Raw genomic sequence first — 17,159 nt, forward strand, 5'->3', positions numbered from 1 at the left:
TAGCTCCTCTGTGTTTATTTCTGGGGGTGGGGGGCAGGCACACAGTAGGAACTGTCTGGATGAGGGACAGGAATGGCAAGGAGAATTCTCAGTGTGCACCACTGTATACCTTTTTATATTTTACGAAGCTTGATCCATGGGAATATATTACATAGTCAAAAAATCCAGCTAAAACATCTTTGAGGTGGGGTGTTAAATGCTGACAGTGTGTGGCTGCTCAAAGCAGTGGGCCCCTCAGCGCTGATGATTCTGCCCCAAGCATAGTTTAATGAAAAAAATAAGTTTTGTTACAAATGCATCACAGCTGTAAGCTGAGATCACATTTTGATAGCATAATGCTTTTATTATTGTTTGGTTCTTATTTTATCATTTCTATCATGATTCTCGTTTAAATTTTTTGTCTAGGAGTCCGTTTTTAAGTTTCCAAACATTTAAAAGATGTTTTGTTGATGATTTCAACATTGTGGTCATAGAAGGTAGTCTTAGATATGAGTTCTTTGAAATTTTTTTGTCTTTCTCTGTGACTCTATGATCAGTTTTTTAAAAATGTTCCATGTGTACTTGAAAATAATTATATCCTTTTTTTTTTGTTTGGTGGAAGGTTCTGTATATAACTGTTAGCTTAAACTTACTAATTTTGTGGATCAAGTAAAAAAAAATCCAGCTAAAAAATGTGAAAATGCCTGACTCTTCTGGCACTGCCAGATATCAGTGAGGAGGCTGCCTTATGGGTGCTACAGAATGCCCTGTGTATGCCTAGAGCCTTGGCCATCCTCACCTCACAACACACTGGCCCTGTCATGATGTCTGTCTTACAGGGTTTAGTTTTTTGTCTTCATTGGCTGGCCGGCAGGCTGGTAGTAGTACCACCTTCCTCACTTTCTCTTTCCACGACTAGCCTTTCTGATATTGCTGTAAATAATCTTGGAGGCTTTTAAGGCTACTTTGGAAAAGGAGAAGATGTATGCAACGTATTTTATTCACGTGATTATTTATACTGAAAGGCATTTGAAATTTTAGAAAAGTGAACTAATGAAGTTTTGCAATACATTGGCATAATCTTATACTTCATTTTCACATTGGCAATTTAATTAAAATGTATGGGTATAGAATTCTAAGGTTGTAAGTTTCTCTAAGGTGTTGTATATTTTTTAGTACCTTGTGTCTAAACATTGGGCATAAAGAATGTGTTTAATGAGTAGCGTTGCTGGAAAAGAAATGTAGTCCTACTCCAACATTTGGATCTTTGTATCCTGCAGTTTGCCATCGTCTTCAAAACTCCAAAGTATAAAGATATCAACATTACAAAACCAGCCTCTGTGTTCGTCCAGCTTCGGAGGAAATCTGATTTGGAAACCAGTGAACCAAAACCTTTTCTCTACTATCCTGAAATTAAAGGTAACTTGGTTGTTTAAACACTTGTGCTTGTTCCAACAAGAGGATGGTCTGATTAGAAAAGATCAGGTAGTCTCCTCCTTTGAACAGCTTCCTAGTAACTGGTTTCTGGGTCCATGGTGCTTCTTTTTAGAGAAGAAAGAAGTAATATATGATTTTGGGGTCATAGAATTAAGTCTATAGCCTTTTAAAATAATGTTATTTCCATTGAGTTTTATATGAGATTTAGACATTTGAAAATTTCTCTTTGAATTTGAGAATCTGTCATTGATTGACTACCTCAGGGTGCAGGTAGTTGAGATGAAAAGCTAAGGCTTGTTGTAGGAGAATCAGCCACTCTGTCAACTGGCCTCAGGCAGCTGAACGGAAGACCCAGCCACCATGCAGTGCAGAGCTATAAAAATGAGTAAGGCGGCATTCTCTTCCTCACAAAGGACACACCGAGAAGGGGAGATCATAAGTCTCCTTAAATTGTTATAATGCGAATTATTACTTTGGTAAGTTCCAAAAGTGAGGCATCCACAAAAACGTAGAAGAATGCAAGGAGAACGAACCCTAGATTCTGAAGAAGCCACCAAGAAGAAGGCTTCTTCAAGGTCCTGAAAATTGGGGATGTATTTCAGTAGTTGAGTGTGCAACAGAGAAGGAAAGGGTTTCCTCGACTTAGGAAACGTGAGGAGCTAAAACAGTTAGCGTTTACTCAGAGAAAAGTGAGCATTATGGGCACTGAGGTGCACTCCCAAAGGCCACAGCAGGCGAGGAGGCCGGGGCCAGGCTCTGTGGTGCTGTGTGATTGGCACCTAGAGAATTTTGCATTGATTCTGGAAAGGGGAATGACCAGGCCAGTTTGGATTTGGAATGATGCCTCTGACCTCTCTCTGTAGACACTGAAGAGACTATCTGGGCAGCAGACAATGAGTCAGAAGAAGAATGCAAGAATCCAAGTGAGAAATGGTGAAGTTAGTGAGGGTCTTAGTGCAGTGGAGTGAAAGGAGAAGGTGGATTCAGGAGGCAGTGCAGGGATGGTGTCAAGAGGACCCAGGTGCTGGTTGGCGTAGCGGGTGAAAAGAGAGAATCAGGAGGCCTAGACGGTTCTAGGAATCCCAGCCTGGGCAGGCTGTGATGTGGTTGAACTGATGAAGAGTCACGGGAGCAGAAGCAGATGTGGGTGGGCGAAGACAGGGTTCAGTTTAAAACATGCTGCATTTTAGGTTCCTCTGGCAGGTTCCTAACGGGCCATTCCAAAGGCAGGACTGGAACTCAAGGGAGGGCGGGGTGGGAAGTTCACACGGAGAATCCTCTCGGAATGAGGGTGACAGGCCTCAGAGGTTATTTGTTAACCTGGAGTCCACTCACCCCTGGGGCTCCATGGCTAGAAGTGTACTTTGAAACAATCAGGTTTTTCTGTAATCCTGTTTTGCATTTTACATACTAAAAACTGTGATTCTAAGAAGAGATCCATAGACTTCACTAGACTGCAAAAGAGGCCGTGGCACAAACATAATTAGAAACCCCTGGACTAGAGGGAAGTGAGACTGGGGAGGTACAGGGCACCCAGGTCCTGGCCGAGGCTGGAACCCACAAAGGTGCCGCAGCAACGGTCCACACGGCTGCTAATCCTGTGATAGCGACATGTGATGGGGGATCTTTGAGGAGGGCTTTCTTTTCCTAGAATTCACGTTGTGGCAGCAGCATTTAGAAAATGGTTCCGTGAGTTCTTGTTTCTTTTCTGAGCTTGTGGCCCCTCCACTGATGGGTCAGATGTACAGTGCATTCCGTTACTGGTGGTTTGGAAACACCGTCAGCAGAGGAGGCTTTCTTTTCTCTCCACATGGCATTTCGTGCGAAATCCCAGTATATAAACCTGAGAGGCTCGATGTGGAGGTGGCGAGCCCCGCCCTCTTGGCTCCTCCAGGAAGGAGCCTCACCTCTCCTCACTTCCCTCCCTGCCCAGGAACTGCCTGAGGGCTTCCGAATGGGCCGTCGGCGTGAAGTTTGAAAATCACTGCTTTGGATTAAGCACCCTTCTTTAAAAGTAGACCCAGAAGAGAAAGAGAGCAAAATTTTTTTGGACTTTCTGAGGGGGAAAAAAAAAAAGATTTCTTCTCCTAAAATGTGTGTTCAAAATAATGTCAATTTTTCTAACACAGAGAATCAGATAAAAAAAGGAAACCCAGATTACCTACACATGTGTAAGCCTAGAAATCCTCAAAGCTGAGCTTGGTTTCTAGGCTGCCTGTGTCCCTTTCCCAGTGGTATCTGTGCCTGAAAAGAGTCAGATACAGCAGGGGCAAGTTCAGACTATTACTTTCATTGCTACCCTCTTATGGTAGGAGCTATCCGGGGCTGGAGTTAGAGAATGGGGTTTCCTGAAAGTTCAAAATCTCACCTTTATGTGTCAGGCACTTACCTTCCAGGTTAGCATTGACTAAAAGCTCCATCTATAAGAACAATGTAGAAAACCATCTGGAAAAATAAGAGTTTGTAGTTGAGCTCCACAGAAAGAATGGCCAGCATGTATTGTGGTTGAGTTGTTGTGAGATTAGAACAATTTTATTGAAGATAAAAAATCACCTTAGTCTAGAGAACCTTCTGGATTATAAAATCCCAAGTTGAAATAGTCACAAGGAAAAATGATCACACCAGGCATGTGTGACTGGCCAGAAAAGTAGCAGGCCATTTAGCATCAGAGTAACTATGTGAAGATGAATCTAAACTATACAACCCAAGGAATCACTGTGCTCATTTCTCAGAAGTCATTGAATATACCTTCCACTGCCCCCAGCCCCTGCAGTCACTCCCAAACTCACTGCCTCATTTTATATTCTTCACTTATTTTTATCAATATGTAAAATTATCTTACCTATTAATTTATGTGTCTGTTGTCTTCTTCCTACCTGTGTTCTTTAGGTCACAGATTTGGTCTTTCATATTTATTGCTACATCTGGAACAATGTATGTCACATAGTAGATGCTTGTTAAATATCTGAGAGCTAAGTTATTGTTTGACCGACCAAGTTGCCATCCTCACCCGAAAGACTAGTTACTTGTTGGGTGCCACCAATTAAGACATTAGACAAAGAAATACATCATATTCCTCTTGTTGTACAGAATCATGCAGCCCTGAACTCTGCGTCCTTTATGGTCATTGATGTTGTGTCTCATGAAAACGTCATGGAGATGGTTGGGTCCAGGGAGACAATCAAAATAATCAGGAGAGGGATGGTTGGCAAGGGAAGAAGATAGTTGAGGAACTGTTATACAAAAGCAAAGAAAGACCATAATGACTTTTCAGTCTGAAAAGATGGAGATTAGGAAGAAACCGAATCATAATCTTTAAATTATGAAAGGTATGGTCAGGATAAATGCAGGCGTCTTTACTGGCAAACTACAACCCAGAAAGTGAGAATGAGGTACTTTTAAGGCACGTGCACAGCATAAGGTGGTAGAGGCTAAAAGCTTTATCAACATTTGTGAACTAAGCTGTTATCTTAAATCATCAGTTATTAAAGGAAGCAAAGATACGTTGGAGTGTTTCCCCCAAAATGGTGCCCTAATATAATGGAATGCTCGTTAGACCTTGTATCTGATCTTCACTCGGCCTTGACCTCGTACAAGTCCCTCAACATCCTAGCTTCGGTTTCCTCTTCTGTAAAAGGAGGACTTGTAGTGAGTGGCCACTTAGGTCCCTTTTAGAATAGGTTGATGTTTCATAGTACATCACATGGTCCACTGTCAAAAGCAGACCACAAGGGTAAGTAAACCCAGTGTGAGAATCCCCATGTTCAATTCCATGGAAATTCAGACTGCAGGTTCTTCTATTTAAAAAAAAAAAAAAAGCTTGTCACATGGAATTTTCTATATCAGTTTCTTGTCATTAACATCTTAATGGCTGTAGGATAGTTAATATTTTTTAAATTGAGTCTTAAAAATTCCCATTTTACAATGAAATATAACCAGTGAATGTCCCTGTTTTATAAGTCAAAAGGAGTACATAGCAAATACCAAATGATCTCTTTGCTAGAAAGCGTGTCAGTAGATAACATTTATTTCTGAAGATGAACATGTTGTCCGCCTTGCTCTTGTATTTCATATTTCTGATGAACTAATATCCCATGTGAGATGAACAGTTTATAGGATGAGTAATAATTGTGACTTAGTTATGATACAACTGATGGAGAAACTTTATAAATCTGTCCAAAACCTTTGATAAGGAAATTGCTCAAGTTTCTCCACTTCGAGGTCACCCCTTTCTGGTGGAAGCATGTTTTCTTCAGAGTTGACCCATGCTGGCTTTTTTCTTCCTAGCGAGTCTGGACAGGATCCGTTTTTAAAAGATTATTTTTTAAGGGTACTTTGCTACCCTACTTCAAACTGCACTTAGATGATCACGAGATAATCAGTACACAACAGCATTCTTTCTAGCCCTGAGATGACTGAAACAACGACAGAATTAGAAATAAGTGAAGATCTTTCTGAACATAAACAGTGACCAGAACTGACGTGAAGAATCAGAAATAGGCCAGTTGTCAAGTATTGGGCTGCTGATTGAAAAAAAGAACACCATATTGACTGTTGATTTAATTTAAACAAAAACCAAAAACTTCTTTCAGTGCTTTATTTCAGAAGAGAGAAGGGAGAAAAAATATATAGGGTGGGAAAATCAGAGAAGGGAGAGAAAGGGAAACAGAAAGAAGAAACAAGAAAGGAACAATAGACCACAAAGTCACTGGCAGAACTCAGAGGGGCAGTGGGGCTGGTGAGAAGCAAAAGAAAAACAGAGCAACCACATGGGGAGTGAGGGGGGAAAGTCTAAATAGTATCTAGACTTGGCCAATCGAAAATCTCAGAGGGCATCACTGTATTTTAGTCAAGTAGTGGTCTTAGACTTGTAGCCTCATATCTCATGAGTTACCAATGACTGCAGATCGATCTTTTATTGTCTTTCTGGGATGCACGCATTTTTATTATTGTGGTGACCACCAAGGAACAGCCTCCAACACCTTATGTCTGCACTGTCTCCGCCTCTCACTTTGACTCTTTATTTTATCCTGTGCACCAGTGACAGATGAATCTTTCTAAAATACCACCATGTACATGGCATTCCCCAGTTCAAAAACATTCCATGGCTCTCCTGCCTGTAAATTAAATCCCTTAGGTTCATAATCCAGGTGCTTGCCAGTTTGGTCCCAGTCAGCCCCATTTCTCAAGAATTCCTCATACTAAACTTTCCCTTCAGCTAAGCTGACCCACTGCTGTTCTCATAAGCATGCTGTGCACATTGGCTCCTTTGTTACTTTCCCTCTACATCCCCTTCCCACAGCATCCTCCCTTTGTCCTCTCCTGATACAGAGTTGATTCTGGGAAGCCTTTTCCTGAATTTTCCAGCCCACAGAGACTCCCTAGAAGTCCTTCCTTGAACTCCTGGAACCCTAGCTGGCACCATGAATTTAACATATATAGCATTATAGTGCTTTGTCTTTAAGTCTTTCCCCCAGAACCTTAAAATTATATTGGAGGGTTCTTGACAGCAAAGATATGATGTTATACTTCTCTTTATCCTCAGCACTTAGGTCGTTGTAGACGCATAATAAATGTTAGCTGATTAGTAACAGTTGTTTTGTATGACCAAGTGAAAATGCTCAGTAATGTTGTTTTCATTCAGTATTTTCAGTCTCTTCATCTTTGATGGGCAGTCTAGTCTCTCACTAACTTGAATGACATGGGGGACTTAAGAAACAATTGCAGAGAGAATTTGGGTGTGTACTGTTCTGTGGTCCCTCTGAGGCTGGTTCTTGGTCTTCGTGCTCATTGGAATAAATATAATGCTTCTTGACATTTGGCATCTCTTCCTCCTTGGGTGCTTTCTATTTCCCTTTAAGATGTTTAAAAATACCATCAGAATCAGTATTCTTTCTGTGGCTAGTAGTGGAGCTGAATCAATCTTTTCTCCTCTGGTTTCTCTTCCTTTAAATACAGATAAAGAGGAAGTGCAGAGGAAACGGCAGAAGCTCATGCCCAATTTCTCGGATAGTTTCGGTGGCGGCAGTGGGGCGGGAGCTGGAGGTGGAGGCATGTTCGGCAGCAGCGGTGGAGGCGGCGGCGCTGGAAGTACCGGCCCAGGTACGAACCAAGCCTGTTCTTTCACATCTGAAAGGGCATATTTTCTTCTCCTAGATTTCCTTGTCTGTGGGTTGAGTGTTGTGACATTATTGAACATGATATATTACATTACTTAAAATTTCCCAGCAAACTTTTTTCCAAAGAAATGCATGTTCATCTTATAACATGTGGATAGATTAATACCAAAAACTGTAAGAAGGAAAAAAGTCACGAAGGCCAGTTACCCAAAGGATACCTCTTAACATTTTGGTATATTCCCCCCTCCTTTTTTTTTTTTTTTTTGGTACAGTTGTCTTGGTATTCTTTGGAAACATTGGAAAGGTTTCATACTATATTTGCGCTATGTTGTAGATACATAAAATCCTGCCATCAAAGATTAGCTATTGTTTTTTGGCAAGTACATACATTATAATACATATTTATACATTTCTCCAAGCACAGCTGTGATCCTCATTTTGCATAGTGTTTTAATCCATTTACCCGTATGACCTATTTATTATCATGATTGTGTATAGAGTCATGTATGCTGCTTTTTCCTAATGGTTTAACATAAGCATTTCCCCATGGTAATAGAAATTTTACATAAGCATCATTTTTAAGCATCATTTTAATGACTTGTAGTAATTCATCAAGTGAACAAACTGTAGTATAACTTACTTGAAGATTGTTTCCTGTTTCTTATCTAAAATGTTGCAGTGAACTCCTCTATCCACATTGCTTTTCTTTTATTCCAGATAATTTTTGTAAATTAGATTCTTTGAAGTGAAATTACTGTGTCAGAGAGCATGACAACTAACACTCGCTGCTTCCCAGAGTTTTACCAGCTTGTGCTTCCAGCAGAAACGCATAAGAGTGACCGGCGGGGGCATGTTTCTCTTGAGCCAGTATATGTTTCTGTATTTTGTTTGGTTCAGTTTTTCCCTCCAGGGGTCACTTTACTGTCTTCTGTGTCAGCAAGTCTGAGTCTGGGTGGCAGCCACTCACCGTTAGCCTCTCCCCTCCGTGCAGGAGTGGGAGACTTTCTCCAGCATGAGCTCCTCCGTGCTGCCCAGAGCCTGGGCTCTGCCTGGGTTGCCAAAAATGCAACCTTGCCAGAGTCAAATTCTGATCGTCCCAGGACCCCCCAGTGATGTGCCTCGTTACTAAGTCTCAACAGAAGGACCATGTTGGGCACACCAAAGCCTGTTCTCACCAGAGGGAGAACACTAACGTTTGCTGAGTTTCTTTTTATTTAAAAAAGCATCAGGAGGTTTCATTTGTTTTGCTTGCCATTTCAGGGTATGGCTTCCCGCACTATGGATTTCCTACATATGGTGGAATCACCTTCCACCCTGGAACCGCTAAATCTAATGCTGGGATGAAGCATGGTAAGTAACACTTTTCTTTTTTTTTAGTACTGAGAAAAGAACAAAAAAAATGATTTAAAAATTCATTAAAGCCAAAAAGTTTTTTTTTTAAATCATTACTCACCACAACATTATCTTGAAAAAAATTGATGAATGCCAATAAATTAAGAAGATACTTCTTTTCCAAAAAATTATTATTTCCTGTGGAGAGTACAGATTCTATTCCTGATACTATATTTAAATTTATACATTTACTTTGTACGTGGCATGAACAGAGAAAGAAAAGAACATTAAATAGGGATATAGAGAGACTTGACTATGCAAACTTAAAAAAGTCACCAAACTTAGCTGTTCTCTCTCTTTTCCCTCAAATACTACACTTTTGAAGACACTTAGAGTTTTATAGGGATGGTCTTTTCTCATCAAATGTATCTCCTGGGGGCTTCCCTGGTGGCGCAGTGGTTAAGAATCGCCTGCCAATGCAGGGGACACGGGTTCAAGCCCTGGCCCGGGAAGATCCCACAGGCCGCGGAGCAGCTAAGCCCATGCGCCACAACTACTGAGCCTGCGCTCTAGAGCCCATGAGCCACAACTACTGAACCCACGTGCCACGACTACTGAAGCCCACGTGCCTAGAGCCCGTTCTCCGCAACAAGAGAAGCCACCACAACGAGAAGCCCACGCACCGCAATGAGTAGCCCCTGCTCGCCACAACTAGAGAAAGCCCGCGCACAGCAACAAAGACCCAACGTAGCCAAAAATAAATAAATAAAATAAATAAATTTACAAAAAAAAAATGTATCCCCTAATTAGCAGTTGTCACATCATGTGTTCATACTTCTATTACATGTCCATTTTAGTGTACTCATTGAAGAAATAATACAAGGTCTTCTCACGTATTCAACAACTGTTTTACGTCAGGTGCTTTTACATGTTTTAACTGTAATCTTTATGATTCCTCTGTAAGGAAAATATTAGTATCTTCATTTTACAGACAGAGCGCACCAAGGTTCAGAAATGATCATTCACTCACTGAAGGTACATATCTGTTAGTGGCAGAACCAGGATCTGAACCAGGTCTGCCTGTAAAATCTCGGTGTTCTCGTAGTAGCTGTCAGATAGCATAGCAGGACCTGAAAGAGTGTGATCGGAAACAGTGCACTGGATAGCTCCCACAGCAGAGAATGTGAATTGAGATCACATCTTCACAACCTGCTTGAGCATTAGGGAAAAAATTAGCTGCTCTGTTTTCAAGAACTTTAAAAATTCCACTTCCTCGCAATTCCTAGAAGAGCTTTATTTCATTTTTCTCCTTTACAGATAAACAGAATGAGGTGTACATTTTTAGAAATGTAAAAAAAAAAATTTTTTTTAAGGTTTTAAATAAGTTCTCATCACAAGAAAAAAGAATTTGCAACTATATATGCTGATGGGTGTTAACTAGACTTATTGTGGTGATCATTTTGCAGTGTGGACAAGTTCTGAGTCATCATATGGTACACCTGAAATTATTACAATGTTATACCTCAATTTAAAAAACGTTTTTTGAAAGTGACTTTAAAATAGCTCCAAAACGTGTTACTTATGACCATTTTAAAAGGAATTTTAAATTGTTGTTTTTCTTTTCCCTTTGCAGTAAACCTGCCTCCTACCTTTATCTGACCTTTGCCGAAACAGTGAATTATAACTTAATTAATAGATTTTACTGAGGGAAAAAAGCTGAATTTTTGCTTTTATCTTAGGAACCATAGACACCCCATCTAAAAATGACCCTGAAGGTTGTGACAAGAGTGATGACAGAGAGGCCGTAAATCTCTCTGGGCAGGCAGCAGAGAGCACCGAGCAGGATAAAGAGTCCTGCCAGCGGGGCGACGCGGCCGATCCGGCGTACTCGGTAGGAGTGGAGGAGGAGGACCGCAGTTCCCAGGGTGAGCGAGCACGCGGGGGACTGCACTGTACTGCTCGGTGAGGGGGTGGGTCGGTTCTAGGTGGACAACCTATTTCCGGAAGACAGGCTTATTTTCTGTTGATCTAAAGACGGTACATCAACGTCTGGTTCAGCGTGCTCTTCAGAGCCCTGTGTGCCTTTTGAAAAGCATGTGCCAGGTTATGTTATTCACACTGGGATTTCCATTTTCCCAGGGTTATCTTTGAATATAAAGTACAGAAATTTACGTATGCGTCTCCAGTCATCGTCATGCAGTTTTAGGGTATCACGAGAGATAATCTAAATCACTTCCACCACAGATAAGAGAGAGCAGTTTGCATAACTTTGACAGTCTCCCTTCTCTCGACTGTCATACTGAAGTGGAATTTCACCTGAAAATAAGGACTTTTCCCTTTATCCTGATGCCTTCTTTGAAGAATTAGGATTAGGAGGGACAGTGCATATTTGGAACCAGAACCCATTAGAGTATGTGTCATGAGTCTAGGTCATCCTAGATTATGCCTGGAAGACTTTTTCTGTAAGAGAAAGATAGTAAATATGTAGAGTTGGGGGCTACATATGGTTTCTATTGCATATTCTTTTTTTAACACCCCTTCAAAAATGTACAAACCATGCTTAGCTAGGGGGCCGTATAAAAACAGGCCACGCACAGGATTTGACCTGCAAGCCACAATTTTCCTCCCGTTGACCTTCAGGAAGCAAAGTTTACAAAAACACCAATGGCTCTCGGAGAGTGTGTATCTCTGTGGCAGAGACTGATTTGTGACACTTTTTGCCTAACAAGAGAGTCGTTCAAGACTCCCATGAAGGATTATTTCACCAAGAGATTATTTACAATTATGGCAAAACCCAGTTAACGTTATTTGGAGATTGATTGTTCCCCTTAAGATAACAGAAACTTCTGAATTTCTTTTCCCCGAACAAACTGTAGACAGATTTTTTGGAGATCAGCCTCTGTGTTTGTCAGTGAGCCAATGTCCAGCTGTGCTTTTTCTAGTGAACACAACCCAGAAGCACCGAAAGGAGCATCTTCCACTAGGTCGACGTGTCTCAGGGTATCAGAACACTGATGCCGAGGGTCTTGGCCTCAAGCATGGCATTCCTGCAGAGCAGGTATGGGAAACTCAGCTGTGATTGGGATCCATTGCCTTGCAGATGACCTCTTCCTGGAGAAGGCCATGCAGCTTGCGAAGCAGCACGCGAACGCCCTTTTTGACTACGCGGTGACAGGAGACGTGAGGGCGCTGCTGGCCGCCCAGCGCCACCTCACTGCGGCGCAGGACGAGAGCGGGGACAGGTGAGTCAGGGCTTCGCAACAAGGGTTGTTGTAAAGGGGCGAAGAGAGATGAGTAGTGTATGCACGCTGGCTAGAAGTGAGAAGAGCTGATCAAAGTTACTGGGTCCTGCAACTGAAACACTCTCTCAAGGAAAATAATGTGTCAGTAAGGTTGACTGGCACAGTCTCCTTCTCCTGTCCTGTGGCTCTCACCTCCTGGGCTCTAAAATAGCCAGAATGCTCATCTAAGAGCACAGCACTCTGGGCACGAAAACTAAGATGGGTGTGGGGAATGGTACTTTTTTTTTTTTTTTAACATCTTTACTGGAGTATAACTGCTTTACAATGGTGTGTTAGTTTCTGCTTTATAGAAAATTGAATCAGCTGTACATATACATATACCCCCATATCCCCTGCCTCTTGAGCCTCCCTCCCGCCCTCCCTATCCCACTCCTGTAGGTAGTCACAAATCACGGAGCTGATCTCCCTGTGCTATGCGGCTGCTTCCCACTAGCTATCTGTTTTACATTTGGTAGTGTGTATAGGGAATAGTACTTTTTGAAAAGCCCTGCTTTATTTGTTGGACTATGATTTAGAATCATACTTAATAAACACTTGTTTATTGCAATAGTAATATTTGCTTTATTTATTGGAATAATATAATAAAATTTGGTCTTACCAAATCCCTAAAGCGCTTGTTATCCCCACTGCATATTTGTAATAATAATATTCTCAAGGAAAAGCCCAATAGAGACAGCACAACAGCAGCAACAAAATAATTAGGAGGCCGTTGTCATGCTCTCCCAGTTACTGGTTCCTCTTCTACTGCCTCTATTAACGGTCACCAGTCTGCGACTGAATCAGACTCTTGTGACTGTTCTAACCCACATTGTGTGGGAGTCTAACATTCCAAGCACCGTGCTTCCCATTCCTGCTGTTACTGAGCTTGTATTTGCAAAGACACCTGGCTTCTTTCTAAAAACGGTTCTCCTAGTCCTTTCATTGAGACTTCTAAAATGATCTCAAAAGCCTATAAAAATAACGAGTGACAGCAGCCCTCAAATCCAAGTCAAGTGCTTTATCTAAAACCTTCCCAAAATAGTGTCAGCAATGAGAAATCCTTCTCTGTGGAAGAGCTCTTGGGCACTCTGTTTTAAACCTCAGTTTAAACACTGAACCAAATGCTTTAGGAAAGTGCCAACCTCAGGGTTTCAGACAGAGACCTTTGTTCTCATTCCTTGCAGCTTAACCAAGGATGTGGTGTAACCACTGGCCTTGTTAATACAGTATGAGAGGAACCGGTACAGCCTTCTTTGTGTAATGTCATGAACAGCAGAATGTTTTTTACAGGGTTAAATAATCCATTTAGCATTCAATAGCATATAACCACAAGAGAAAGCAGTTAACCAAGACAGGACAGTAGCATTTCAGGTGACATTTTTAGCGGCCTGCTGATGAGCCTGAGAAAGACAAGCATAGGTAAGTTAGGAAGGGACTGCTGGTGCTCGACGGGAGGACTGTGGAAGGGGACACAGGCACGTGCATTCAGGTGAGGGCACTGAGGGGAAGGTATAGACGTGTGTAGGGACCTGCTGGTGTTCGAAGGGAGGACTGTGGAAGGGGACACAGGCACGTGCGTTCAGGTGAGGGCACTGAGGGGAACGTATAGACGTGTGTAGGGACCTGCTGGTGTTCGAAGGGAGGACTGTGGAAGGGGACACAGGCACGTGCGTTCAGGTGAGGGCACTGAGGGGAACGTATAGACGTGTGTAGGGACCTGCTGGTGTTCGACGGGAGGACTGTGGAGGGGGTACAGGCACGTGCGTTCAGGTGAGGGCACTGAGGGGAACGTATAGACGTGTGTAGGGACCTGCTGGTGTTCGACGGGAGGACTGTGGAGGGGGTACAGGCACGTGCGTTCAGGTGAGGGCACTGAGGGGAACGTATAGACGTGTGCAGGGACCTGGATGTATGTGGAGAGGCTGGGGAGGTGGCTTCGCTGCCCAAGCAGGAAATGAATCCTTAGAGTCCCCTCCCTGGACCCCAGACATCCTCCCACAAGCAGGCCCACGGGGCTTGTCGCAGCTGGAGACCAGAGGGGTGAGACTTGGGGAGACCAAAGAGGAGTCCTCATAAGAATATAGACAAGGGATAGCTTTCGGCCTTCACAGCTCAGACCCTTGTTTTCACTGAGTTTATCATATTCGGCTAATAATCTGAATCCTGTGGCCGTTAGTCATCACAGAAAATACAATGAAGAAAAAAATAATAAAAGCTTCTGGTACTGGGGAAATTCCCATGAGGGTGTGAAAACTTATGGGGGAGGGGGAATGTACTTCTGCTACAAAATGCTGAGCTGCACATGGAAATTTTTAGGCAGTTTTTGAAGTACGACCTTTTTCTTGGTATATGTGCATCATGTCTGCGTCAGACTTTGGGCCCTTTTCAGCAGTCTTCTTCCAGCCCTACGGTTCAAAAGACAGTACTGAAACCCTGAAATCATTCATTTAAAAATAGCTCTCAAATAATGAAGTCACAGTTTAGTTTTTCAGGCTCTCCTGAGTCAATGTTAATCCCAAGTAATATACACTTGCTATTTCCAAGAAGGTGGCCTGAATAAAATGACACCTAATATCTTTAGAGAAAATCCAGCCTGTGCCTCAAATCCCGTGTGTACTGCCACCCTGGGATTCCTAGAGTGCTCTGCATCATAATCTGTCCATACTCTGGAGGATTCGTCCTCCTAGATGTTCATCTGCAACTCTACAGAGCGGTGCCCATGTGCCCCTGAAGCAGGAGAGCTTAAGGGATTAAGAGATGGCTTTGGGGCAAGACAGTCCTGGACTTAATATATGACCTGGATTGAGTGCTGTTATACCCGTAAGTCTCACTTTCATCACCTGAAAAATAAGGATAATATCACCTACCTCATAAGATTGTTGTTGTGATTAATCAGATAATGTATGTCAAGTGCTTGGTGTGGTCTGGTATTAGAAGCTCTAAACAAAGAGTAGCCACTTTTTATTGTTGAGTCGTTTCCAATTAAGTTTAATTATAACTTTTTTTTAACAATTAAAAAAATTTGTTCCTAGGAGTGATGATTGGCACCTGCCAATGTTTTCAGCCTCATTAGTGTTAGCCCTAAGTTTGTTCAGTCATCCTTATTTCAGTGCCTAAACTGTGTGCTAGGACTATAAGGCTGACCCAGAGGGAACCAGCCTCTGAGAGGGTCACAGGCCAGAGAGGGAGGGAGATGTATAGAAAACTGCAGTCGCTCAACCAAGCAGTAACCTTGAGGGGAGACAGCTTGGTCTGCCTAGGAAGTTGAGGAAGTCTTCTCCGAGGATGTAAGGTTTGCGCTGGCATGTGAAGGATAAACAGGTGCCGCTGAGGCAGAGAAGAGGAGCAGAACCATTCCAGGCAGAGGGACTAATTCGGTGGAGAAATACAGTTACATTGTTCCTTCAGAAGTCTGCGTCTAGAGTCTTCTCCCAATAGTTAAGAGCCCGACTCCATTCTCCCCTCTTGGGATCTAGGAAGATCTTAAAAAGCCACCACACTGTATTTGGGCGGAGGTGGCAGAGCTAGGTGAGATAACTACACTCTTCTGAACAGATCCTAGTGCAGGCATTTTACACACGTCACCTGTGTGTCAGGGTAAGTCAGGGAAAAGTTAGAGAAAGTGCATGGCACAGAGGCAGAGCTGGGATTTGAACATAGGTTTCTCTGTCTCGAAGCCCGGGTTCCTTTACACCTCAGGGGTCCAAACTGAATGCCCCCAGAGACCAGAGAGCAGGCAGGTACTGGAAATGAGTAGGCAATAAAGCATCCCCACCTTGGATACAAGATGTTTCATACATTCAAGACATTTGGGGGCCAAAGAAAACTAGGTATGAGAGCCAGATACAGTCTGCGAGTCTAATCCTACCTTGGGAATCTTTTTTTCTTTTTTTTCCATTAACAGTTTAGTTGATTATTGCCACTATATTTTTGTTCCAGTGTCTTACACTTAGCAATCATCCACCTTCATGCTCAGCTTGTGAGAGATCTGCTAGAAGTCACATCTGGCTTGATTTCTGATGAAATTGTCAACATGAGAAATGATCTCTACCAGGTAAGCAGAAATATCAAGGAGACAACTGAATAAAAATCCATCGTTTGTATGTGCGTGCGTGCGTGCGTGTGTGTGTGTTTCTTAACAGCATATCACGTTAATAGGATAAATATGTCACATCTGTCAAGAAAAAAATGCAATTGGAAAAAAGTTAAGTTTGAAAAGCTAGTGATTTACAAGAATTTTGAAGTCTGCTGAACATGTTGACAGCATCTAGGTTACATGCATATCAAATGAAGGGCGCTGAATCAGAATACAGAAAGGTAAAAAGGTTGCTAGAGAAGGAAAAAGTGTCTTTCAAAAACAGAAAGCTCAAGGTGAAGAAAACAGGGAACACCAAAGAGATTTGCCCAAATCAGGTTTACATAGAAATTAGGTGGGCTCAAAAACAGCTTGAGGACCTCTGTTACAGAGGTCTTCAAATATTTCAGATCGGGGAGTTGACTGGAGACTCAGTGAGGCTGCCTGTTGGGCACATGCAGATTTCAGGTGAGGAAAGGAGATTCAAACTGTTGGACAGAACCAAAGCCTGGAGGCTGGGTGTAGGGAGCAGGCAGAGCCGGGCCAGCCTCTCTGGGTAAGCGACCGCACAAGCAGGAGGCGAGTAGGGTTCCGCTCTCCAGAGCTGCTCCCTCCTCCCTCCTCCCTCCTCCCTCCTCCCTCCTCCCTCCTCCCTCCTCCCTCCTCCCTCCCGGGGCTCTCTCTCTTCCTGCTGCCTTTCCCCGGCCCCATCACTCTTCTCTACAGCCTCCTGGTCTTGCCCCCTTCTCGGCTTTCCTGTTTTCTCCATCCCTTCACACGAACCAAAGTGACTTCCCAGTCTTCCTTGGCCTCTGTGGTATGCTCGGATGCCTGATTCAAGCGTATCCCTTACTCTAAAAATACAGACAACCATCATGCACAATTATTTACACAGTAAAGGTGCCTGTTCCAGTTCTCAATTTTTAAAGCAGGTGA

The 17,159-nt window shown here is 42.8% G+C and overlaps 2 protein-coding genes across 5 annotated transcripts in view; one reads left to right on the forward strand and one right to left on the reverse strand.

Annotated features, from left to right (window-relative positions):
* The window catches only part of NFKB1 (nuclear factor kappa B subunit 1), a 134,637-nt gene that overhangs the window by 101,538 nt on the left and 15,940 nt on the right, over positions 1 to 17,159 (forward strand). For both annotated transcript variants that reach the window (XM_059922490.1, XM_059922491.1), the window contains exons 11-16: positions 1,260 to 1,398; positions 7,375 to 7,518; positions 8,796 to 8,885; positions 10,607 to 10,792; positions 11,968 to 12,109; positions 16,088 to 16,202. In XM_059922490.1, coding sequence (XP_059778473.1) covers positions 1,260 to 1,398; positions 7,375 to 7,518; positions 8,796 to 8,885; positions 10,607 to 10,792; positions 11,968 to 12,109; positions 16,088 to 16,202 — 816 coding nt within the window. The remainder of the gene's footprint in view (positions 1 to 1,259; positions 1,399 to 7,374; positions 7,519 to 8,795; positions 8,886 to 10,606; positions 10,793 to 11,967; positions 12,110 to 16,087; positions 16,203 to 17,159) is intronic.
* Positions 6,000 to 17,159, reverse strand: part of MANBA (mannosidase beta) — a 174,051-nt gene continuing 162,891 nt past the window's right edge. The window contains exon 24 of one of the 3 annotated variants that reach the window (XR_009503231.1): positions 6,000 to 7,582. The gene's annotated coding sequence lies outside the window, so the exon portion shown is untranslated. Of the gene's footprint in view, positions 7,583 to 11,310; positions 11,328 to 14,531; positions 14,554 to 17,159 lie in introns of those variants that run through there. The other 2 variants (XR_009503238.1, XR_009503235.1) reach the window with 2 other exon arrangements.

The sequence above is a fragment of the Balaenoptera ricei genome, chromosome 5, assembly GCF_028023285.1.
Source record: "Balaenoptera ricei isolate mBalRic1 chromosome 5, mBalRic1.hap2, whole genome shotgun sequence".
In the NCBI taxonomy this organism is placed as follows: Eukaryota; Metazoa; Chordata; class Mammalia; order Artiodactyla; family Balaenopteridae; genus Balaenoptera; species Balaenoptera ricei.